A 24,940-nucleotide genomic window follows, 5' to 3' on the forward strand; every position below is an offset into this window, starting at 1 on the left:
TCCCTGGCTTGTCCTTACCACCCTTCTTAAACAGTGCCACCATGTTTGGCAACCTACAGTCTTCCAGCACCTCACCTGTGACTATCGATGACGCAAATATCTCAGCAAGAGGCCCAGCAATCACTTCTCTAGCTTCCCACAGAGTTCTAGGGTACACCTGATCAGGTCCTGGGGATTTATCCACTTTTATGTGTTTCAAGATGTCCAGCACTTTCTCCTCTGTCATATGGATATTTTGCAAGATGTCACCATCTATTTCCCTACAGTATATATCTTCCATATTATTTTCCACTGTAAATACAGTAAATAAGCCTTCAGAAATGAAATAACGAGAATCCAGAGAAAGTATATTCCTGTTAGGGTGAAAGGAAAGGCTGGTAGGTATAAGGAATGCTGGATGACTAAAGAAATTGAGGGTTTGGTTAAGAAAAAGAAGGAAGCATATGTCAGCTATAGACAGGATAGATTGAGTGAATCCTTAGAGTATAAAGAAAGTAGGAGTATACTTCAGATGGAAATCAGGAGGGCAAAAAATGGGACATGAGATAGCTTTGGCAAATAGAATTAAGGAGAATCCAAAGCGTTTTTACAAATACATCAAGGACAAAAGGGTAAATAGGGAGAGAATAAGGCCCCTCCGAGATCAGCAGGTGGCCTTTGTGTGGAGCTGCAGAAAGTGGGGGAGAGACTTAATGAGTATATTGCATCAGTATATATGGTTGAAAGGATATGGAAGATATAGACTGTAGGGAAATAGATTGTGACATCTTGCAAAATGTCCATATTACAGAGGGAGGGCCCAAGGGCCTGTACTGCGCTGTATTCTTCTATGTTCTATGTTCTATGTTCTAGGTGTACCCTAGAACTCTGTGGGAAGCTAGAGAAGTGATTGCTGGGCCTCTTGCTGAGATATTTGCGTCATCGATAGTCACAGGTGAGGTGCTGGAAGACTGTAGGTTGCCAAACATGGTGGCACTGTTTAAGAAGGGTGGTAAGGACAAGCCAGGGAGCTATAGACCAGTGAGCCTGACGTCGGTAGTGGGCAAGTTGTTGGAGGGAATCCTGAGGGACAGGATGTACATGTATTTGGAAAGGCAAGGACTGATCAGGGATAGTCAACATGGCTTTGAGCGTGGGAAATCATGTCTCTCAAACTTACTTGAGTTTTTTGAGGAAGTAACCAAGAGGATTGATGAGGGCAGAGTGGTAGATGTGATCTATATGGACTTTGGTAAGGCGTTCGACATGGTTCCCCATGGGAGACTGATTAGCAAGGTTAGATCTCATGAAATACAGGAGAACTAGCCATTTGGAAACAGAACTGGCTCAAAGGTAGAAGACAGAGGGTGGTGGCGGAGGGTTGTTTTTTCACACTGGAGGCCAGTGACCAGTGGAGTGCCATAAGGATGGGTGCTGGGTCCTCTACTTATTGTCATTTACATAAATGATTTGGATGCGAGCATAAGAGGTACAGTTAGAAAGTTTGCAGGTGGCTGCAAAATTGGAGGTGTAGTGGACAGCGAAGAGGGTTACCTCAGATTACAACAGGATCTTGACCAGATGGGCTAATGAGCTGAGAATGGCAGATGGAGTTTAATTCAGATAAATGCGAGATGCTGCATTTTGGGAAATCAAATCTTAGCAGGACTTATGCACTCAATGGTCAGGTCGTAGGGAGTGTTGCTGAACAAAGAGACCTTGGAGTGCAGGTTCATAGCTCCTTGAAAGTGGAGTCACAGGTAGATAGGATAGTGAAGAAGGCGTTTGGTATGCTTTCCTTTATTGGTCAGAGTATTGAGTACAGGAGTTGGGAGGTCATGTTGCGGCTGTGCAGGACATTGGTTAGGCCATTGTTGGAATATTGCGTGCAATTCTGGTCTTCTTCCTATCGGAAAGATGTTGTGAAACATGAAAGGGTTCAGAAAAGATTCACAAGAATGTTACCATGGTTGGAGGATTTGAGCTATAGGGAGAGGCTGAGCAGGCTGGGGCTGTTTTCCTTGGAACGTCGGTGACTGAGGGGTGATCTTATAGAGGTTTACAAAATTGCGACATCCTTCGTCACTACCCACAACTCCACCGACCTTAGTGTCATTGGCAAATTTACACACCCACCCTTCAACACCCTCATCCAGGTCGTTTATAAAAATGACGAACAGCAGTGGCCCCAAAAAAGTTCCTTGTGGTACACCACTAGTAACTGAAATTCAGGATGAACATTTCCCATCAACCACTGTTTTCTTTCAGCTCACCAACTTCTGATCCAAACCACGAAATCACTGTCATTCCCATACCTCTGTATTTTGTGCAATAACCTACTGTGGGGAACCTTATGAAATGCCTAACTGAAATCTATATACACCATATCAATCGCTTTACCCCTGTATTCCTGATGAAGGGCTTTTGCCCGAAACGTGATTTTACTGCTCCTCGGATGCTGCCTGAACTGCTGTCCAGCACCATTCTAATCTAGACTCTGGTTTCCAGTATCTGCAGTCATTGTTTTTACCTCCTCCACCTGTTTGGTAACCTTCTCAATGAACTCTAGAAGGTTCGTGAAGCATGACCTATCCTTCACAAAACTATGTTGACTCTCCCTAATGAACTTATTCCTTTCTCGATGATTATAAATCCTCTTATCCTCTTTTCCAACACTTTACCAACAACCGAAGTAAGGCTCACTCGTCTGTAATTACCAGGGTTGTCTCTCCTCCCCTTCTTGAACAAGGGAACAACATTTGCTATCCTCCAGTCTTCTGGCACTATTCCTGTAGACAATGACGACATAAAGATCAAAGGCAAAGGCTCTGCAATCTCCTTCTTGGCTTCCCAGAGAACCTGAGGATAAATCCCATCCAACTCGGGGGACTTATCTATTTTCACACTTTACAGAATTGCTAACACCTCCTCCTTGCGAACCTCAATCCCATCTAGTTTAGTAGCCTAAATCTCCGTAATCTCCTCAACAAAATTGTCATCTTCAATTGTGCATATCTCCTGCAGTTTCCTTCCCTCTTCTGCATCTAAATCTTGCCTAATGCCATCATATTTGCCTTTTCCCCAGCTATAATTCTCGCCCTGCAGTATATACCTATTCCTTCCCATTGCTAAAGTAAACATAACTGAATTGTGGTCACTATCGCCAAGTGCTCACCTACCTCCAAATCTAACACCCTGATCAGATTCATTCCCCAGTACCAAATCCAATGTGGCCTTGCCCCTTGTTGGCATGTCTACGTACTGTCTGGAAACCCTCCTGCACACATTGGACAAAAACTGACCCATCTAAAGTACTCGAACTATAGTATTTCCAGTCAATATTAGGAAAGTTAAAGTCCCCCATAACAACTAGCCTGTTACTCTCACTCCTATCCAGAATCATCTTTGCTAGCCTTTCCTCTACATTGATTCGGAGGCCTATAGAAAACTCCCAACAGGGTGACCTCTCCTTTCCTGTTTCTAACTTCAACCCATACTTCCTCAAACATCCTTTCTGCCACAGTAATACTGTCTTTAACAAACAGCACCACACCTGACCCTCTTTCACCATCTTCTCTGTTCTTACGGAAACATCTGGTGTCATTAGGCAAGATACTGGAACCTGCAACAAACATTCCTGTCCCTGCTTTATCCATTGAAGTCCCAGATCCCAACCCAAGTTCACCCACCTTATTCTGAATGCTCCTGGCATTGAAGTGGACGCACTTCAAACCACCTTCCTGCTTGGTGGTGCTTGTGACCTTAAAATCTTATTTTTGATCTCACTACTCTCAACTTCTTAGACACTGGAATAGGTTCCCACTCCCCTGTTGAATTAGTTTAAACCCTCCTGAAGAGCATTAGCAAAGCGCCCTCTTTCTCTCCCCCCCCAAAAAAATGTGATACCCCTCTGGTTCAGGTTAGACCATCCTGTTTGTAGAGGTCCCACCTACTTGAGAATGACCCTCAATTATCCAGGCATGAAACCCTCCCTAATGCATCATCCCTGTAGTCACGTGTTCAGTCTACTCTCTTCCTATTCTTCACCTCACTAGCATGTGGCACAGGTAAAAAACCAGAGATATCAACTGTGTTTGTTCTAGCTCTAAGCTTCCACCCTAGCTCCTTGAATTTCTGCCTTAAATCCCCATCCCTTTTCCTACCTCTGTTGTTGGTACCTATATGGACTACAACTTGTGGCTGCTCCGTCTTTCCCCCCTCAAGGAACCTGAAAATATGAGCTGAGACATCACAAGGTTTGGCCCCTGGGAGGCAACGCGCCAATGGTGAGTGTCTCTTGTTCCCACAGAACCTTTTACCTGTCCCCCTAACTTTAGAAACCCCAATGATTAATGCTCTGCTTCTCTCCTCCCTTCCCTTTTGAGCAACAGGTACAGTCTCTGTGCCTGAGACCTGTACTCCATGGCTTACTCCCCCCACCCACCCCCCCCCAAACAATGTCCAAAACGGTATACTTGTTATTGAGTGGAACGGCCACAGGGGATCCCTGCAGTATCTGCCAGTTCTCTTTCCATCCCCAACTGTAACCCATCTGCCTTGTTCCTGTACCTGAGGTGTGACTACCTCCCTGTAACTCCTCTCAATAGCCCTCCGCGTCCCGAATGGTCCGAAGTTCGTCCAGTTTCAGTTCCCTAATGTGGTTTTTGAGGAGCTGGAGTTAGATACACTTCCTGCAGATGAAGTCAGCAGGGGCACTAGTGGTGACCCTTACCTCCTAAATTTTGCAAGAGGAACATTCAACTGTCCTAACCTCTATTCCTACTATTCTAACATGAAATTTACTCAAACATCAGTCCGTTTTCAATCCATGGTTGCTAGCCCCTCTGACCCTCATCCCTTAGACCACTCAAACTCCCAACCATTCCCAACTTAGCATCTTTTGGGCACAGAATTCATAAGCCATATAATAGTACTGGTACGACTTTGAAGTGCTCATAGAATTTTTTAAAAATAGGCATTCAGCATTGATTTTTAACATTTTCCCTCTTACATACATTTTAAATGCAACAGTGAAAGTCTCATTGAAGAAACTTTAAATCCTCTTATTACCTCTTAATCTTAAGTAAATAAATAAACTGGCATCAAGGAAAGAGCAACTTGGCAGGTCAGAAAACTGTCTATTAAACAAAGCCAGCAGTCTATGTCAAGCTCTCTAAACACCCACCCACCAGCCTACTCACCTGCCCGACAGTATTGGTTGACATGTTGTCTTAACACGTTGGTTAACACTGCCTCAAGGACCTGGCTTCGATTCCAGTCATGTGTAGAGTTTACATGGGTTTCCTCCAGGTGCTCAGGTTTCTTCCCATAGTCTAAATATTTGCGGTTTAGGTGGATTGGCCATGTTAAATTGCCCATAGTGTCCAGGAATGTGCAGGGTGCGTAGATTATCCATGGGAAATGCACAGTTACAGAGATAGGGATAAGGTTGTGGTTGTTCTGGGTGGAATGCTCTTTGGAGGGTTGGTGTGGACTTTATAGGCCAAATGGCTTGCTTCCACATCTAGGGATTCCACGATTCAGTGAATGTGTTCGCAAGATATGGAGCTCGGCTAACCATGTGTAATCAAGCTACAGGGTCAACTACTGTGATATATGATCACAGCTGATGTTAGTATCAGACAAGTTAAATCCCAGACTCAAGCCTGGTTTGATTGCTCACATTTTGTTAATGAAGTGATTTCTGGCTGAAACATAAGCCTGCAATGCTTCAATATTGGAACAGAAGTTTATTAACAAAAGGATTGAAAATTAAATATAATAAAACAAACTAACTACTTATACAAATTCAAGGATTTTTAAGCATATATAAAAGTATAATCCAATTAATCCAAAAATGCTTCTTTCTGAATTGCAAAGAAAGAAATACCCAAAGCACATTCATTGAGTACATTAAACAGAACATCACTTATACAGGGTCTCTGATGTATTATATCTAAAATCTCAATACGTTTAAGTCTCTTGTGACTTGAACACTCTGTTGCTTCCTCCTGGAGCTATTAAATGTACTCAGCTTTAAGTAATCCCTTCACAGTTATATTCCAACACTTCTGGTCTGGGACTAGCAGGAAGGTAACAGAGTACACAATATCCTCTCCCTTCTCAGGAGCACAGCTCTATACAGCTGTTCCCATCCAAGGACTTCATACAATGCACCACTGAAAGTGAAATTAATTGCAGAAGGTTTACACTCTATGGGTGTTTCCGGCAACTTCTGTTTTTGTTTCTGATTTACGGCATGTGCAGTTCTTTGGGTTTTTATTTGTACATGTTCACAAACTGACTTCACCCTAATGCATAGTTTCCACAGCTTTCAGGAACTAATACACAGCATTAATGAAAATAGCAATGACAGAGTATTTTGAGTTTGTCACAGGCAAATAAAAAGTGAACCTGATGTAACCTGAAGAGAGTATCAGGCTGTGGCCTGTCAAGTTTCTCTACCCAGTGAAAATGGGTAATCAGAAATGTATGGAAAACTTCTAAATGCTACCCACTTGTTTCCTATGGATTTATTCAATGTTCATAGAAGAAAACATGGCCCAACACTTGGAATTGGGTGTTACATATTGGTGAGCAATTGATGAGAAAATTTGGCAGAGGATTTTGAGAGATGGTGGTGTGCGGAGGTGTGAAGGTGAATGGTGGGAAAGTAAGTAAACTGAGGTGGAGGAAGGATGAGTATGAAAAGTCAGGGCAGGAGGGAAGGGGTGCAATCTCATGCAGACTTAGAAAATTCTGATAGGACTAGACAGGGTAGTTGCAGGGAAGATGTTCCCAATGTGAAGGAGAGAAAAATAGCTTGCGGTGTTGCTGGGACAGAGGCTCAAGTTGAGGATGTAAGAGTCATGTTTTAACATCTTTTTGTGGGATTGTGATATTGCTCGTAAGCCTATCCCTAAAAGAAAACATAAGAGCAGGAGGAGGCCATTTGGCCCTTTGAACCTGCTCTGCCATTCATCACAATCGTGACTGATCGTCCAACTCAATAGCGTAACTCTGCTTTCTCCCTGTAACCTTTGATCCCATTCGCCCCAAATGCTATATCTAGCCATTTCTTGAATACATTCCATGTTTTGGCATCGACTGTTTCCTGTGGTAATACATTCCACAGGCTCACCTCTCTTTAGGTGAAGAAGTGTCTCCTCATCTCCATCCTAAATGGTCTATCCTGAATTCTTAGACTGTGGCCCCTGGTTCTGGCCGCACTCACCATCGGGAACATTCTCCTTGCATCTCCCCTGTCTCATCCTGTTAGAATTTTGTAAGTCTCTATGACATCCCCCTCTCATTTGTCTGAACTCCAGCAAAAACAATCCTAACCCAGTCAATCTTTCCTCATACGTCAGTCCTGCCATCCCAGAATCAGCCTAGTAAACCTCTTGCTGCACTCCTTTGAGAACAAAAGCATCTTTCCTCCGAAAAGATCAAAACTGCGCACAATATTCTAGGTGTGGCCTTACCAAGGCCCTGGTGCAACAACACATCACTGCTTCTGTACTCAGCCCCTCGCGATCAAGGCCAACATACCATTTGCCGCCTTTACTGCCTACTACACCGACATGCAACTGGTGCACAAGGACACCCAAGTCCCACTGCATACTCCCCTCTCCCAATTTATAGCCACTTGGGTAGTAATCTGCCATTTTATTTTGCTTCCAAAGTGAATAATCGCATTCATTTGCCCACTCACCCAGCCTGTCTAGATCATGCTGAAGGATCTCTGCAACTTGGTCTCAATTCACCCTTCCACCCAACTTTGTATCATCTGCAAAGTTTGAGATATTACATTTTGTTCCCTCATCCAAATCATTACTATATATTGTGAATAGCTGGAGTCCCAGCACCGATCTCTGTGGCTCCCCATCTGTTACTGTTGAAGAAAACTCTCCGACTCGGACCTTGTGAACCAATTAGTTTATTACATGATATATCATGGGGAATTCACCGTCCTAACTGTGGCTCGGTGTTATTCCGAAGTACATCAGGATACTACAGGATTATATAGAGAAAACAGCTAGGAGCTGATTGTTAATCACACAGTTTGGCACGTTGGTATTAAATTAGAGGTTAGTCATTAAGTTCAAAACTAAAGCTCTATTATGCATTCTACAAGTGGATAGATCAAATGGTATCATCACCGGCTCTAGTTACACACATTACTCATACTAAGCAGAGATATCCCTAATTGGCTGAATGACCGTGAAGAGGCAATAACTCGACAAGGAATGGAGACTAATTGGAAAGTCTATGTCAGCTTGACTCGTTTTACAGCCTGCACTGATCATTCAGCAAAGGGAGGAGACACTATCTTGAGAAGGAAGATAAGGACAACTGTTTACATTACCTCATAGTAAGGAATGCATAGCCAGCAAAGTTCTAGCTGGGGACACAAAATGGAACTCTCGGCCGAATCAGGAAAATGGCTTCCTGGCAAATAATGTTAACTTTTCCCCAACAGTTACACTCTGCCAATTTGAAAAGGACCTATTAATTCCTACTCTTTGTTTCCTCTCTGCCAACCAGTTTTCTATTCATCTCAATACACTTCCCCCAATCCCATGCACAAGTGATTTGTCAGATGCCCTTTCTGAAAGTTCAAATATGCCACATCAACTGGCTTCTTCTTGATAACTGTACTAGTTACATAGTCATAGAATCCTACAGCAGGGAGACAAGCCTTGGGCCCAAACGGGTCCATGCCAACTAAAATGTCCATCCACACTAACTGCATTTCCCTGCACTTGGCTCATATCCTTCTAAAACTTTTCTATCCACGTATTTGTGCAAATTCACTTTAAATGTTGTTAGTGTATCCACCTCAACTACTTCTGCTGACAGCTCATTCCATATGCGTACCACCCTGTGTTTTTTAAAAAAAAGTTGCCCGGTTCCCTTTTATTCTTTCCCCTTTAACCTTAAACTGATGCCCTCCAATCCTCGATTTCCCCACCCCTGGAAAACAGACTGAGTGCATTCACCCTATCTTACCTCTCATGATCTTATGCAATTCTATAACATCCCCCCTCAGTCTCATATTCTCTAAAGAAAAATGTCCTAGCTTGTCCAAGCACTCCCTGTTACTCACCGTTGAATCCTGGCAACTTTCTTGTAAATGTCTTCTGCACTCTTTGCAGTTTAATAACATCCTTTATATAACAGAGTGACCAAAACTGAACACAATACTCGCAAGTGTGGCCTCACCAACGTCCTGTACAACTGCAACATAACTTCCCAACTTTTTAACTCCGTGCTCTGACTGATGAAGGCCAGTGTGCCAAAAGCCACCTTCACTGCCTTATCTATCTGTGACTCCACTTTCAGGGAGCCGTGCACCTGAACTCCAAGGTCCCTCTGTTCCACTACAATCTACTACCCAAAGGATTGGTTGCACATGAACTGGAGGGGCACCAATATTCTGGGCGGGAGGTTTGCTAGAGCTCTTTGGGAGGGTTTAAACTAGTTTGCAGGGGAGTGGGAACTAGAGTTATGGATCTGAGGCTGGAGTACCCAGTGTACAACCAGATACAGCGTGCAGAGAGTCAATGAGGAGGGATAGACAGTTGATAGGGGAAAGTAGCAGTCAGTGTGATGGGTTGAAGTGTGTCTATTTTAACTCTAGAAATATCAGTAATAAGTGTAATGAAGTTTGAGCTTGAATCAATACTATGATGTCGTGGCCATTATGGAGACTTGGATATCACAGGATCAGGGATGGATGTTTGATGTTCTAGGGTTTAGATGTTTCAAAAGGAATGGGGACTAGTAAAAGAGCTGGGGAGTGGCATTTCTAATCAGTGTCACAGCTTCAGAAAGGGAGGTCGTCGAGGAGGGTGTCAGTAAGGGTGGAAATCAAACAGGAAAGAAGCAGTCACTTTGTTGGGAGTTTTCAACGGACCTCCCAATAGCAACAGAGACACGGGAGCAATTAAGAGGCAGATTTTGGAAAGGTGCAGAAGTAACAGGATTGTTGTCATGGGTGATTTTGACTTTGCTAATATTGATTGAAACTTCCTTAGTTCAAATGATTTGGATAGAGAAATTTTTGTTAAGTGTGTCCAGGAAGGATTCCTGACTCAATGAGGCAGTATTGGATTTGGCGTTTGGCAATGAACCAGGCCAGGTGTTATATCTCTTGGTGGGAGAGCATTTCAGTGATAGTAATCATAACTCCCTGACCATCATGGAGAGAGATAGGAGCAGACGGTATAGGAAAGTATTTAATTGGGGGAGGGGGAATTACAATGCCGTTGGACAGGAACGGGGGCACCTAAATTGGGAATAGATGTTCTCAGGAAAATGCGTGACAGAAATGTGGAGGTCAAAGTTTGTGAGAAGATTTGCAGCTCGGGTGCTCGTTTAGATTAGATTAGATTAGATTAGATTAGATTACTGACAGTGTGGAAACAGACCCTCCGGCCCAACAAGTCCGCACCGCCCCGCCGAAGCGCAACCCACCCATACATTTACCCCTTACCTAACACTATGGGCAATTTAGCATGGTCAATTCACCTGACTGCACATCTTTTGGACTGTGGGAGGAAACCGGAGCACCCGGAGGAAACCCACACAGACACGGGGAGAACGTGCAAACTCCACACAGCCAGTCGCCTGAGGCGGGAATTGAACCCGGGTCTCTGGCGCTGTGAGGCAACAGTGCTAACCACTGTGCCACCGTGGTTTGCCGGAAGCGGCAGAGACAAGCCACTATAAATGCCAGAGGAAACAACACAGAAGTGCTTCACAGGAGGCTCCCAAGCACTGAGGATGTCACCCAGACAGGGGACGAAACGTCTGTAACACAAATTCCCAGCTCAGCGAACAGAACCACAACAACATGTGGAGGTTGTTGGAGCATTTGCTGATAGCGCTGGACAGGTTTGTCCCATTGAGGCAGGGAAGGGATGGTGGAATGAAGAAACCTTGGTGACAAGGGATGTGGAACATCTAGTGAAGAGGAAGAAGGAAGTTTACTTAAAGTTGATTACTTGGAAAACCATAGTTGATTAGAGATAGTCAGACGGCTGTGAGGGGCAGGTCATGTCTCAATAGCCTTATTGAATTCTTTGGGGATGTGACAAACCAAATGATAAAGGTAGAGCAGTGAATGTGTGGTGTACATGGATTTTAGCAAGGCGTTTGATAAGAGTCCCCATGGTAGGCTCATTTAGAAAGTAAGGAGGCATCAGATACAAGGAAATTTGGCTGTCTGGATACAGAATTGGTTGGCCCACAGAAGACAGAGGATGGTAGTAGATGGAAATTATTTAGCGTGGAGCTAGGTGACCACTGATGTTCTGCAGGGATCTGTTCTGGGACCTCTGCTGTTTGTGATTTTTATAAATGACTTGGATGGAGTAGTGGAAGGATGGGTTAGTAAGTTTGCCGATGACACGAAGGTTGGTAGAGTTGTGGACAGTGTAGAGGGCTGTTGTCGGTTGCAACGGGACATTGACAGGATGCAGAATTGGGCTGATAAGTGGCAGATGGAGTTCAATCTGGAAAAGTGTGAAGTGTTTCATTTTGGAAGGTCAAATTTTGAATGCAGAATACAGGATTAAAGCTCAGATTCTTGGCAGTGTGGTGGAACAGAGGCATCTTGGGGTCCATGTCTATAGATCCCTCAAAGTTGCCATTCAAATTGATAGAGTTGTAAAGCATATAGTGTGTTGGCTTTCATTAGCAGGGGGATTGGGTTTAAGAACCGTGAGGTTATGCTGCAGCTCTATAGAGCTCTGGTTAGACCACACTTGGAATATTGTGTTCAGTTCTGGTCACATCATTATAGGAAGGATGTGGAAGCTTTAAAGAGGGTGCAGAGGAGATTTACCAGGATGCTGCCTGGACTGGAGGGCATGTCTGATGAAGAAAGGTTGATGGACCTGAGGCTTTTCTCATTGGAGTGAGAGGTGACTTGATAGAGGTGTACAAGATGATGAGAGGCATAGAGAAAGTGTATAGTTAGAGACTTTTTCCTGGACGGAAATGGCTATCATGAGGGCATAATTTTAAAGTGAGGGTCAAAAATTGTGGTGCTGGCAAAGCATGGCTGGTCAAGCAGCATCTGAGGAGCAGGAGAGTCGATGTTTCGAGCATAAGCTCTTCATCAGGAATGAGAAGCATAGAATCACATTCTTGATGAAGAGCTTATGCTCGAAACGTTGACTCTTCTGCTCCTCTGTACTGCCTGACTGGCTGTGCTTTTCCAGCACCACACTTTTTGACTCTGATCATCAGCGTCTGGAGTCCTCGCTTTCTCCCACATAAGGTAATTGGAGGAAGATTTAGGTGAGGTATTAGAGGTTGGCTCTTCTCACAGAATTGTGGGTGTGTGGCATGCACTGCCAATGGTGATGGTAGAGTCAGATACATTAGGGACATTTAAACGACTCTTGGATAGCCACATAGATGAAAGTAAAATGAAGGATATGTAGGTTAGTTGATCTTAGAGTAGGATAAAAGTTTGGCACAACATCACAGGCTGAAGGGCGTGTACTATGCTGAACTGTTCAATATTCATTCACCATGAACCTTCTACCTAAATTTGATTTTCCAAAATGCAAGACCTAGCACTTATCAATCGTAACCTTCATTTGCCATTTCTCGACCCACTTCCCCAGCTGATCAAGGTCCTGCTGCAATTTCTGATAACTTTTCTCACTGTCCATGATGCTGCCTATTTTAGTCTCCTGTAAACTTACTAATCATGCCTTGTACATTCTCATCCAGATCATTGATATAGATAACAAACAGCAAAGGGCCCAGCACCAACCCCTGAAGCACACCACTAGTCACAGGCCTCCACTCTGACAAGCATCCTTCTGTTATTACCCTTTACTTTCTACCATCAAGTCAATTGTATATTTAGTTTGCCAGCTTCCCCTGGATTGCATGCAATCTGACCACCCAGAGCGGCCTACCATGTAGAACCTTATCAAAGGCCTTATTGAAAATACATATAGACTATATCCACCACCCTACCCTCCTCAACCTTCCTGGCCCCTTCATCAAAACTCTGACAAATGTTTGAGGCATGATCTCCCACGCACAAAGCTATGTTGAATTACACCTAATCAAAGTTTAGATTACAGTGGTGCTGGAAAAACACAGCAGGTCAGACAGCATCTGAGGAGCAGGAAAATTGATGTTTTGGGCAAAAGCTCGGACTTTTGCCCGAAACATCGATTTTCCTGCCCCTCAGATGCTGCCTGACCTGCTGTGTTTTTCCAGCACCACTGTAATCTAAACTCTGGTTTCCAGCGTCTGCAGTCCTCACGTTTGCCTACTCCTAATCAAACCCTATCTTTCCAAATGGTATAGTGACCCTCTGGCGTCCTGCAACAGTCTTATTTCTTTGAAACTTCTCAAGTGACTTACTGACCAAAGATGTTCGGCTTACTGATCTATCATTCCCAGGTTTTTCTTTGTAGCCTTTCTTGAATAAGTCTACAATATTCGCTACCCTCCAGTTTTCTGGGACCTCACCCGTGGTTAACAATGATGCAAAACTATCAGCCAGGGCCTCTTTGGCTTTTGGCCTTTTGCAGTGTTCTTGGATATATCTGGTCAGGACCAGGCGAATTATCCAGCCTCTTATATTCTACTACATCAAACACCAACTCTACTATGATATGGACTATTCCCAAGATATTGTCACTTAATTCCACAGGTTCCCAAGTCATCTTGTCTTCATGGTAAACACACACAATTCAAACAGATTTGTATAACATGATTTCCCTTCATAAATAGATTCAAGAATTTTTCCAAATTGATCAAATGGCGGTGGTGAAAAGTATGCTTGAGCTATTGCACACTATTTGGTACAGATATACCCACCATGCTGAGAGAGAATCTTTTCTGTGGTACATTGGTACAACTGAAAGATTTGCTCTGCCAATTCAGAGGTCAGTTGAGAGCCAACCATATTCTGCATGTCGAGAGTTGCATGTTGGTCAGGTCAGGTTAGGATGGCAGTTTTACTTTTCTAAAGAGGGTTATTGAACCAGAACGATTTTTATAGCAATCAATGGTGGTCTCAGTAATGGTACCATGAAACTAGCTTCGATTTTCGATTTATTAAATTGATTAGTTGCAATTTAATTTCCACCAGTTTTCCTGATGGGATTTGAACCCTTGTCCTCTGATAATTAGGCTGAGCTTCTGCATCACTAGTCCATCAATGTTGCCACTATATCACCTTAATACAGGATCAGAGGAGATGGTGGGTTGGTGGAATTGAGGGATTTGGAAAGAATGTGGAGTAGCAAGTAATGGTTGGTACATTAAGCTTAGGAAACCATGTGCTAGGTTGAGACACTGAGGAGCTTTTGGTAGTTGTGATTGTGGTTATAGTTTAAAGGTGTGGTTGACTCAAAGGGTTTGGTGAGATGCTGGAATTATAGTTTGTGGTGGTGTTTGTAGTTGAAGGATATGTTCAGAACCTGATGTGTTTTGGGATGCTGAAGAATGTTGTGAGAGATTTGGTGAGAATGAGGAGTGGATAGATAAGACCCAGCTGGATCATTAATTTCCAAGAGTGAAGAAAACCATCTAATGTTTCCCAGTCTGGCCTAAATAAAGGTTATCCAGAGGTGTGTGCAGTATCAGCATGAAGCACTACAGAGAGGCCAAAGAACAGGAAAGATGAAAATTGTGAGAAGCATAGATTCCCTACAGTGTGGAAACAGGCCCTTCAGCCCAACAAGTTTTCACTGACCCTTCAGAGAGTAAACCCCCCCCCCCCCCCCCCCCAAGACCCATCCCCCTACCCTATATTTATCCCTGACTAATGCACTTCACCTACACATCCCTAAACACTATGGCCAATTTAGCATGGCCAATTCACCTAACCTACACACCTTTGGATTGTGGGAGCAGTAGTTCAGAAATCCAAGTTGACCAGATGGTGGCACAATCGGATGCTTCAACTGGAGCTCCACCCACTCTTCTTTTTCTTCTCCTTTTTGTTCCTCCTCATGCTTGTTTTCTTTTCCTATTTTCCTTCGATTCCTAGTGAGCGATGATCCCCAGTGGTGGCTCCCAGCCTGGCACAGCAGGCTCCCACTGTGGCCTCCCTGTGTGGCATTGTGACCTCTCGGCCTCTCTCATCCATCTTCTGGCATTGACGTGATGGCATGTCGGCATTACGTGGCATGGCAACCTCCTGACCTAGCACAGTAGCCTCCTGGCGAGGCGTGGCGACCGCCCAACCTGGTGCAACAGTCTCCTGGCATGGTGACCTCCCTTCCTGGTGCACTGGCCTCCCGCAGCAGCCTTCCGGCATGGTATAGTGACCCTCTGGCGTCCTGCAACAGTCTTCCGGCATAGCATGTTGCTGACACGCTGGTGGAGACATGGCTTGGTGCGGACTGGAAACTAGGTGGCAGCGTGGTCTGCTTTACTGAACTTTTTTTTTCTCGCTCTGTAATGCTGGACATTTTATTTCTGTCTTATCTTCAACTCTTGCAACTAAAGAATCTGTGCCTAAGTACTTTTGTATCTAAATCAGCATTCTAGTTGGTGACATATAAACCTTTCACTGTACTCATTGAGTATATGTGTGAAGGAAGTAGAAAAAAATGCATCCCTAGTCAAAAAGTGATAAGGAATGAACCTAGCAAGTACAGCAATCTATAAAAATGTAAAATGCAGGGTACCTTTGCTGAATCATTCTGGTTGTGATGGCGTGGTGATTTATGCAATCTTTAGCATTGGATCTTTTTAAAGTATAAGTTCCCTGCGACTATCCTAACTGTTTATATGTTTAATCCACAGGTCTCCATATTAAGGGAGATGTCCAACATAGAAGTGATTACATTAAGGTAATAAAGCTTAGGGAAGGTGGCATTAGGCAGGCATCTTCCTCCTTTTTTTTTGTATCCATTGCTCATGTAAAGTTGATATGTCTTTAGAATTCGTTGGCTTGTTACAGGTGTTGCTACAGCAATGCCACTCTTGCCGCATGGTACCAAACGTATGTGTGATAGGAATGGAATTGTACAAACATACAAAGAATAAGAATAGGGCACTTGGCTTTTTGAGGCTGCATAGCCATTGAGCAAGATCAACTCTGCATTGCTGCGTATCTCTGATTATCTTTCATCCCCTTGATAATTAACTATCTATCAATCTCCACCTTTAGGGAAAAAAAACTTTAAAAATGTTGCATTCTCTGCCTTTAGAGGACAGGAATTCCAAAAACTGTACCCTTGGAGAAGGAAAAAAGTTTTCTTACCTCTGTTTAAATAGCAGCCCACCCCCCCCCCGCTAATGTTTAAACTATGACCCCTTAGATTCTACCTTAAGAGGAAACATCCTTCAGGGTTTTACACGTTTAAATTGAATCACCTCCGACTCTTCTGAACTCTAGGTTACAGGCCAAGCCTTGTAAGGCAATCTGCTCATTTCAGGTTTTTGTTCAGTAAACGTGCTTTGAACCACTTCCAGCACATTAACATTCTTCCTGTAAGTACAGTGACAGTGCTGTACATAGTACTCCAGATGAAGCCTCACCAATGCTCTGTATAACGGAAGCATAGCTTCCCTGCTCTTGCAGTCAACTCACCTTGCAATAAAACATTATATTCTATCAGCTTTCCTGATTAATTGTTTTTCCTGCATATTGACCTTCTATGATTCATGCACTAGAACACCCAGATCTCTTTGCAACCTCTTTACCATTTAGGTAACATACTTCTGTTTTATTCTTTCTGTCAAAATGAACTCTTTGTTGCATTGTATTTAATTTGTCAGACCTTTGCCTACTCACTTAACCTGGCTATACTCCTTTATAGGCTCCTAATGTTCTCTCCACAACTCCATTCCAACCTGTCTTTGTGTTAACAATAAAAGTTAGCTTCCTTGCCTTCGGTCCTTCACCGAAATCATTTATTGACACTGTAAGAAGTTAGGCCCCAGCACCAACCCTTGTCATACACCACTCATGACATTCTGCCAGCTTGAAGAAAAAAACATTTATTGCGAATTTCTGCTTCCTATTAGCCAGCCAATTCATGTCAAAGTGTTATTTTCTACATCATGAGCTTTTATTTTCTGCAATAAGCTTGATGTGGCACTTTAACCACCCTGTCTACTTTGGCACCACTTTTAATGAACTATGTACCTGTACCCCTAGATCTCTCTGTTCAACAAAACTCCCCAGGCCCCTACCATTAACTGTGTGAGTGCTTCTCTGATTTGTTTTATCAAATGCAACACCTTGCGTTTGTCTGAATTAAACTCGCTTATCTGCCATTGCTTGGCCCACTGGCCCAGTTGATCAAGATCCCATTGTACTCATAGCCTTCTACCTTGTGCACTCTACCACCAATTTTGGTGTCATCCACAAACTTACTAACTATGCCTCCTATATTCTTGTCCAAATTGTTTGCATAAGTGACAAACCACAGTGGATTCACTGCCGCTCCTTGTGGCACACCACTGGTCACAGACCTCTCAGCCCGAGCCACCAACACTCTGTTGCCTACCATTAAGCCAGTTTTGTGTTCAATTGATCCTGTGTAATTTAGCTTTACTAACAGGTCTACCAGACATATCATGTTGATGGCTTTGCTAAAGTCCATGCACACAATATCTATTGCAACACCTTATCTTGGTCAGTGCTTCAAAAAAGCTCAATCAAATTTGTGAGATATGATTTCCCATGCTCAAAGCCACACTGACTACCTTTAATCAGTCCTTGCCTTTTCAAATGCAAGTTGATCCTGGCAGCACTGATATTAGCCTCAGTGGTCTGTAATTTCTTGGCATTTTCTTGCAGCCTTTCTCAACATTAGCCACTCTCTAGTCTTACGGCACCTCCTTGTGGCTGTGAGTGATACACATGTTTCCACTGGGTGTACCACAATTTCTTCCCTAGCTTCTCTCAATGCCCCGGGATCCTGGGGATAACTCAATCATTTGTGTTTTAAGATCTCCGCACCACTCTTTTATGTAATGTGGATTCTTTCTGAAGCATCATTATTTACTTGCCAATGTTCCCTAGCTTTCATGTCTTTCTCCATGGTAAATACTGATGAGAAATACTCATTTTGGATCTGACCCATCTGTGACTCCACATGATTACCTTGCTGATCTTTTAGAGGCCCTATTCTTTCCTGAGTTACTCTCTTTTTTTTGCCCTTGATCTGTTTAGAGTATTAGAGCTGTAAAACATGGACAGTCAACTTATCCATGCCGATCAGACACCCTAAATTAATCTAGTCCCATTTATAGAGTCTTGGAGCTGGACAGCATGGCAACAGACCTTCTGGTCCAACTCATCCATACCTATCAGATATCCTAAATTAATCTTGTTCCATTTGCTAGCATTTGGTCCAAATTCATCTAATCCTTTCCTGTCCATATACCCATCCAGATGCTTTTAAAATGTTGCAATTGTACCAGTTTCCACTACTTCCTCTGGCAGTTCATTCCATACATGCACTGCTCTCTGTGTGATAAAGTTGCCTCTTAGGTCCCTTTTTAAATCTTTCCGCTCTCACCTGAAACTTATGCCCTCTCTAGTTTTGGACCCCCATGCCCCCACAACAGGGAAAAGAGTTTGTCTATTTGCCCTATCTATGCCCCTTGTGATTTAATAGACTTTTATAAGACTGACATCTAAGGAAAATAGCCCCAACCTATTCAACCTCTCCCTTTAGCTCAAACCCTCCAACCTTGGCAAGATCCTTGTCAATCTTTGCTGAATCATTTCAAGTTTCACAACATCCTCTCTATAGCACAGAAGCAAAAATTGGAAGCAATAATCCAAAAGTGGCCTAAGCGATGCCCTGTACAGCCGCAACAAGACATCCAGCTCGTGTACTCAAAGCACTGACCAATAAAGGCAAGCATAGCAAAAGCTTGTCGAATCTGTTTGAAGTCTCCTTTTATCCTATCTGCCAAAGCTATCTCGTGTCCCTGTTTTGCTCTCCTGATTTCCATCTTAAGTATATTTCTATACCTTCTTTGCTCCTCAAGGGATTCACTTGATCCCAGCTGCCCCCACTTGATATGTGCATCATTTTTCTCAATAACTCTAGTCATCCATTGTTCCCTACTCCTGCCAGCCTTGTCCTTCACAGTAACAGGAACATGCTAGCCCTGAATTCTTGTTAACTTGCTTTTCAAAGCTTCCCATTTTCCAAACGTCCCTTTACCTGCAAACAGCCTCCCCCAGTCAACGTTTGAAAGTTCCTATCTAATATCATCAAAATTGGCCTTGCCCCAGTTTAGCACTTTAAATTGTGGACCAGACCTATCCTTTCTCGTAACTATTTTAAAACTATTAGAATTATGGTCACTGGTCCCAAAGTCACTTGCCCTGCCTTATTTCCCAAAAGGAGTTCTGGTTTTGCCCCTTCTCTGACGGAGCCATTTATATATTGATTGAGAGTTTTCCTGAACGCGCACAATAAATGCCTTCTCGATTTATTGTCACTTAAGTACAAGCAATACAGCCAGGTCATAGTAAGCAAGGACATATAGGATGAAAGATAGCTTGGACAGAAGCATAAAGCTACATTGCACAGGGCATGTGCTAACCAGGATCAACATTATTTGAAGTTAGAGAGTCTATTTATTAGTCTAATGACAGCAGAGAAGAATCTGTTCTTCAGCCTGCTCGTGCATGTGTTCAAGGTTCTTGTATCTTTCACCTAACAGAAGAAGTTACAGGAGAGCATTGCTGGGATGTGATGAGTCTTTGATGTTGGCAGCCTTTCCGCGACAATAAGCCATGTAAATTAAATCAGTGGGTGGGAGGTTGGTTTCCATGATCATCTGGGCTGTACACAAAACGTTCTGTAGTTTCTTACAGTCCTGGGCAGAGCACCTGCCATACCAGGCTGTTATGCACCTGGACAGTATGTGTGCATCTGTAAATGGTGCATCTGTAAATGTTGGTGAGGGACTTGTGGATATGTCAAATTTTCTGAGCTACATGATGTGTTGTTGTGCCTTCTTAACCATTGCATCTGCATGGCAAGTCCAGGTTGTCGGTTGTCGTCACTCCTAGGAACTTGACGTTCTTCGCCCTCGACACATCAACTCTGTTAACGTAGATGAGGCGTGTTCTCCTTTCTTTCTAAAGTCTGTGATCAGTTCTTTAGTTTTACCAACGTTGAGAGAGCGGTTGTTCTCATAACACCATGTCAGCAACTATTTATTTTGTGTATTCTGACTCCTCATTGTTTGATATCCATCCTACCACGGTGCCATCGTTAGCAAACTTGGAGATGCCATTCATTCAGAATTTAGCAACACAGTCATGGGTGTACAATGAGTCCCGAGAATGCATCTTTATGGGGGCTCCAGTGTAGGGTATTATCGTGGAGGAGGTACAGTTATCTGTCTTCACTGATTGCAGTCTGTGGGTCAGAATGCTGAGAAACCAGTTGCAGATGGCAGAGCTGCGACCTAGGTCTTACAGTTTTGTTTGATTACAGCTCCGCCTTTAATGCTATGAGCAGGAGTCTGATGTAAGTGACCTTTTTGTCCAGACGTTGCAAGGATGAGTGCAAGGTAAGGGAAATGGCATCAGTGTGGACCTTTTGGATGATAGGCAAATTGTGGAGGACCAAGGCAGCCTGGAAGACTAGAGTTGATGTGGGCTATGACCAGCCTCTCAAAGCACTTCATGATTATTGAGCTCACAGCCACTGGGCAGTAGTCACTGGGGCACAATGTATGTGCTTTCTTAAGTAGTGGGCTAATGGTGGTCTTGAAGCAGTTGGGAACTTTGGCTTGTCAGAGGGAGAGGTTGAAGATGTCGGTGAATACCTCCGCCAGTTGGTCCATGTAGGATCTAAGTGTTTGGCCATGGACTTGGTCTGGGCCTGTTGCTTTCATTGGGTTGACTCCCCAGAAAATCGATCTGATGTCTGCAGCAGTGACAGTGGGCAGGAGTCTGTATGTTTGGTTTGGCTCTGTAATTTGGTCAGGTACTGCCGCTTGGCGTCCCCTGATAGCTTTGTGGAGGTCACATCTGGATTTTCTGATTGGGTCTGTGTTATCCAACTTGAATACCGCACATCTAGTGTTCAGTAAGGAGTGCATTTCTTGGTTCGTCCGAGGTTTCCAGCAGGAGAACACCTGGTACAGAATCCTCCACACATTTGCTAATGAAGTCAGTGACAGTGGTAGGATACTAGTCTACGTTTTCCATTGAGTACTTGAATACTGTCTGGTCCACCAATTCCAGGCAGTCCTAGTGATGGTCTTCTGCTGCCTTGGATCAACATTGTACTTCGTTTTGTGAAGGATTCTCCCATTTTAGCTTCTGCTTGTGAGCTGGGCATTGTGATCTGATTTTCTGAAGTGTGGGTGGGGAATGGAGCAGTAGGTGTCTTTAGTTGTGTGGCAGTGGTCCAGGATGTTTGGTCCTCCAGTGGGGCAGGCGATGTATTGATGGTACTTTAGCAGCACTTTCTTGAAGTTACCGGCCATGATGAATAAGGCCCATCCAAACCCTTAAAATTGTGGCAGTCCCAGTCTATGTTTGGAAAATTAAAAACCCTTGTTTTACAACCCTATTAATCTTACAGCTATCTATAATCTTCCTACATATTTTTCCTTGTGTTCCCACTGACTGTTGGGGTGGCCTTTACTACAATCACATCAAAGTGATCATTCCCATATTTCGTAGCTCCATCGACCATAGACTCACTGAGTCATCCTTCAGGAATATCCTAAATACTGTTGTGACTATTTTCCTAATCAAAAATGCCTCTTTCACTCCTTTCTTATGGAGTCATAGAGATGTACAGGACAGAAACAGACCCTTTGGTCCAACTTGTCCATGCTGACCAGATATCCTAAATTAATCTAGTCTCATTTGCCAGCACTTGGTCTATATCCCTTTAACCCCTTCCTATTCATGTACCCATCCAGATCCCTTTTACATGCTGTAATTGTACCAGCCTCCTCCACGTCCTCTGGCAACTCATTCCATACACGCAGCACCCTCTGTGTGAAGATGTTGCCCCTTAGGTCCCTTTTATATCTTTTCCCCTCTCACTCTAAACCTCTGCCCTGTTGTTCTGGACTCCCCCAACCCATGGAAAAGACCTTGTCTATTTATCCTATCCATGCCCCTCATGATTTTATAAACCTTTATAAGATCACCCCTCAGCCTCCGACGCTCCAGGGAAAACAGCCCTAGCCTCTTCAGCCTCTCCCTATAGCTCAAATCCTCCAGCCCTGGCAACATCCTTGTAATTGTTTCTGAACCCTTTCAGGTTTCACAACATCAGAATTGCATGCAATAACCAACGTCTTGTACATAGTCCTGTTCATCTGCCTTACCTGTCAGGCTTCTTGCATTGAGATAAGTACAGTTTAATTCATCAGGTTTCCCTTCTTCCTTGCTATGCTCTTGCCTGCCTTGTCTATTTAACTAACTTCCTTGAATTCTGTACAAGCCTCAACTTTCTCTTTTGTCTGACTACTGTTTATGGTCCCACCACCCCCTCAAGCAGTTCTAGCAAATCTCCCCCTGAAGATTCGTCCTCGATATCATGATCATCACAACATTTTAGAAGTATTTAGGTAAACATTGAAATGTAATAGCATACAAAGCTAAGGGCCATGACATTAGGGGTGTGGATAGGGTAAATAGACAAGGTCTTTTCCCTGAGATGGGGGAGTCCAGAACTAGAGAGCATAGGTTTAAGGTGAGAGATGAAAGATTTAAAAGGGACCCGAGGGGCAACTTTTTTCATGCAGAGGGTGGTGCATCCGTGGAATGAGCTGCCAGAAGAAGTTGTGGAGGCTGGTACAATTACGACATTTAAAAAGCATTTGGATGAGTATATGAATAGGAAGGGTTTAAAGGGATATAGGCCAAGTGCTGGCAAATGGGACTAGAGTAATTTAGGATATCTGGTCGGCATGGACAAATTGGACCGAAGGGTCTGTTTCCGTGCTGTACATCTGTATGACTCTATAACTAGAAAATGGGATTAGAATAGATACTTAATGATTAGTGTGGTCAAAAAACTCCTTTCAGTACTGTAAAACTGATCCTGTGACTTTTTGGTTACTAAAGGAGTGAACATGGTACAGTTCATGTCAGTCTGCTTCCCCACCACCCCTCAAAAGGAAGAGTGAGTAAAAAGATACGTGATGGAGATTTTTTATTTTCTCTTGACTGAGATAACAATTGGAGTATGGGAGAGTCGGAAATAAACCAAGATTTTAGGCGTGGATCACTATCTCTCAGAATCATTGTGAAAAACAAAAATGGGTTTGACTGAAAGGTCCTTCACAGTTGTGTAATGGCTGCTTAATTGTTGGGGTTTGTGCAGAAAAAACAGGTGCTTTGATTGAAGTGCCATAGAGCTACTGAAACTGTAGTGGAACCAGCCTTTAGCAAGTTCATAGAGCTGTTTCACTTACTGGGTTTTCTCTGTGGGTTTTCTTAGTTAAACACTGAGAAATTTGTTTTTTTTTCTGTGCAGTGCGAACAACATCTCCTCTCTAGTAGATTTCCAATACTGTCAGAATATTAGTGAGCTTTACCTCCGCAAGAACAATATTCAGAAACTGGCAGAGATCTGCTACCTGAAGGAACTGCATCGCCTCAGAGTACTGTGGCTATCGGAAAATCCTTGTTGTGGGGCAGACCCTCACAAGTACAGAATGACTGTCCTGCGCAACCTGCCACACCTACAGAAGTTGGATAACCAAGGTACAGAAGAATTCTGTTTCTGCCCCAGTGATTTGGAGATATTTAGAATTGTTTTGTCTTAGAGATCTAAAGCACAAAAAAAGGCCTTTCAGCCCATTGTGTCCATGCTGGACAAAAAACAACCACCTGACTATTCTCATCCCATTTTTTCAGCACTTGGCCCATACCCTTGTAATCCTTAGCATCGTAAGTGCACATCGAAATACTTGTTAAATGTTCTGATGTTTTCTGCCTGTTCTGCACTTAAAGGTATTTCAGATTCCCACCACCCTCTGGATGAAAGTTTTCATTCATATCTCTTCTAAGCACTCTGTGCTCACCTTAAATCATTGATCCCTCTCCAAGGAGAAAAGCTTTTTCTTTTCTACATATCTAGGCCCCTAATCATTTTAAGCATGTCAATTATGTCCCCTCTCAATCTCCTCTGCTCTAAGAAAAACAACCTTAGTCCGTCTAATCTCTCTTCATTACTGAAATCGGGATTTGTTTGTAGGACCTAAACATTTTGTTCAGGAATGGGGACTGGCATTACTGACTCCTGAGTCACTGCAGTACATTTTAGGACTGAAGTTACTAAAACATTTCAGGGAGTCTCCTTACCTGAGACTCCACACTATACTGATAAAACTATATTTACATTTACAGTAAGTTTAAAATATTTACCCTGTTCAAACATTGTTGCAAGCTGTGGAAATTATTCAAATGGTCCAACCAATATCAAGATATAGTTGCCATTGTCTTACCAGACCATTGGACTGCTCTCTCATTAGAGAGAGAGAGATGGCTGGTGGTTGATTAACGTGAACATCACCATGCTTCAGGTGAGGAGGAGAGTCCTCCATGATAATTTCAGCTGGTGCAGTAATTGAACCAACACTGTTTGCATCACTCTGCATCACAAACCAGTAGTCAAGCCAACTGAGTTAACTGACCCCCAACTAATATATTGAATTGGTAAAATGTGATTCACTCTGTAAAAAATAATGTAACTACGCTGGGAGTGTTGACAAGACTTTGCAATGGAATCTGTTTGCATCTAGATTAGATTAGATTACTTAAAGTGTGGAAACAGGCCCTACAGCCCAACAAGTCCACACCGACCCGCCGAAGCGCAACCCACCCATACCCCTACATTTACCCCTTACCTAACACTACGGGGAATTTAGCATAGCCAATTCACCTGACTTGCACATTTTTTAGATTAGATTAGATTAGATTACTTACAGTGTGGAAACAGGCCCTTCGGCCCAA

General features: G+C 43.3%; 1 protein-coding gene across 2 annotated transcripts in view; it reads left to right on the forward strand.

Moving 5' to 3' along the window:
• cfap410 (cilia and flagella associated protein 410) overlaps positions 1 to 24,940 on the forward strand; it is a 75,159-nt gene that overhangs the window by 16,871 nt on the left and 33,348 nt on the right. For both annotated transcript variants that reach the window (XM_043691469.1, XM_043691470.1), the window contains 2 exons: positions 15,775 to 15,821; positions 23,460 to 23,689. In XM_043691469.1, the coding sequence (XP_043547404.1) occupies positions 15,775 to 15,821; positions 23,460 to 23,689 (277 nt within the window). The remainder of the gene's footprint in view (positions 1 to 15,774; positions 15,822 to 23,459; positions 23,690 to 24,940) is intronic.

This window comes from Chiloscyllium plagiosum, chromosome 6 (genome assembly GCF_004010195.1).
Source record: "Chiloscyllium plagiosum isolate BGI_BamShark_2017 chromosome 6, ASM401019v2, whole genome shotgun sequence".
Classification (NCBI taxonomy): domain Eukaryota; kingdom Metazoa; phylum Chordata; class Chondrichthyes; order Orectolobiformes; family Hemiscylliidae; genus Chiloscyllium; species Chiloscyllium plagiosum.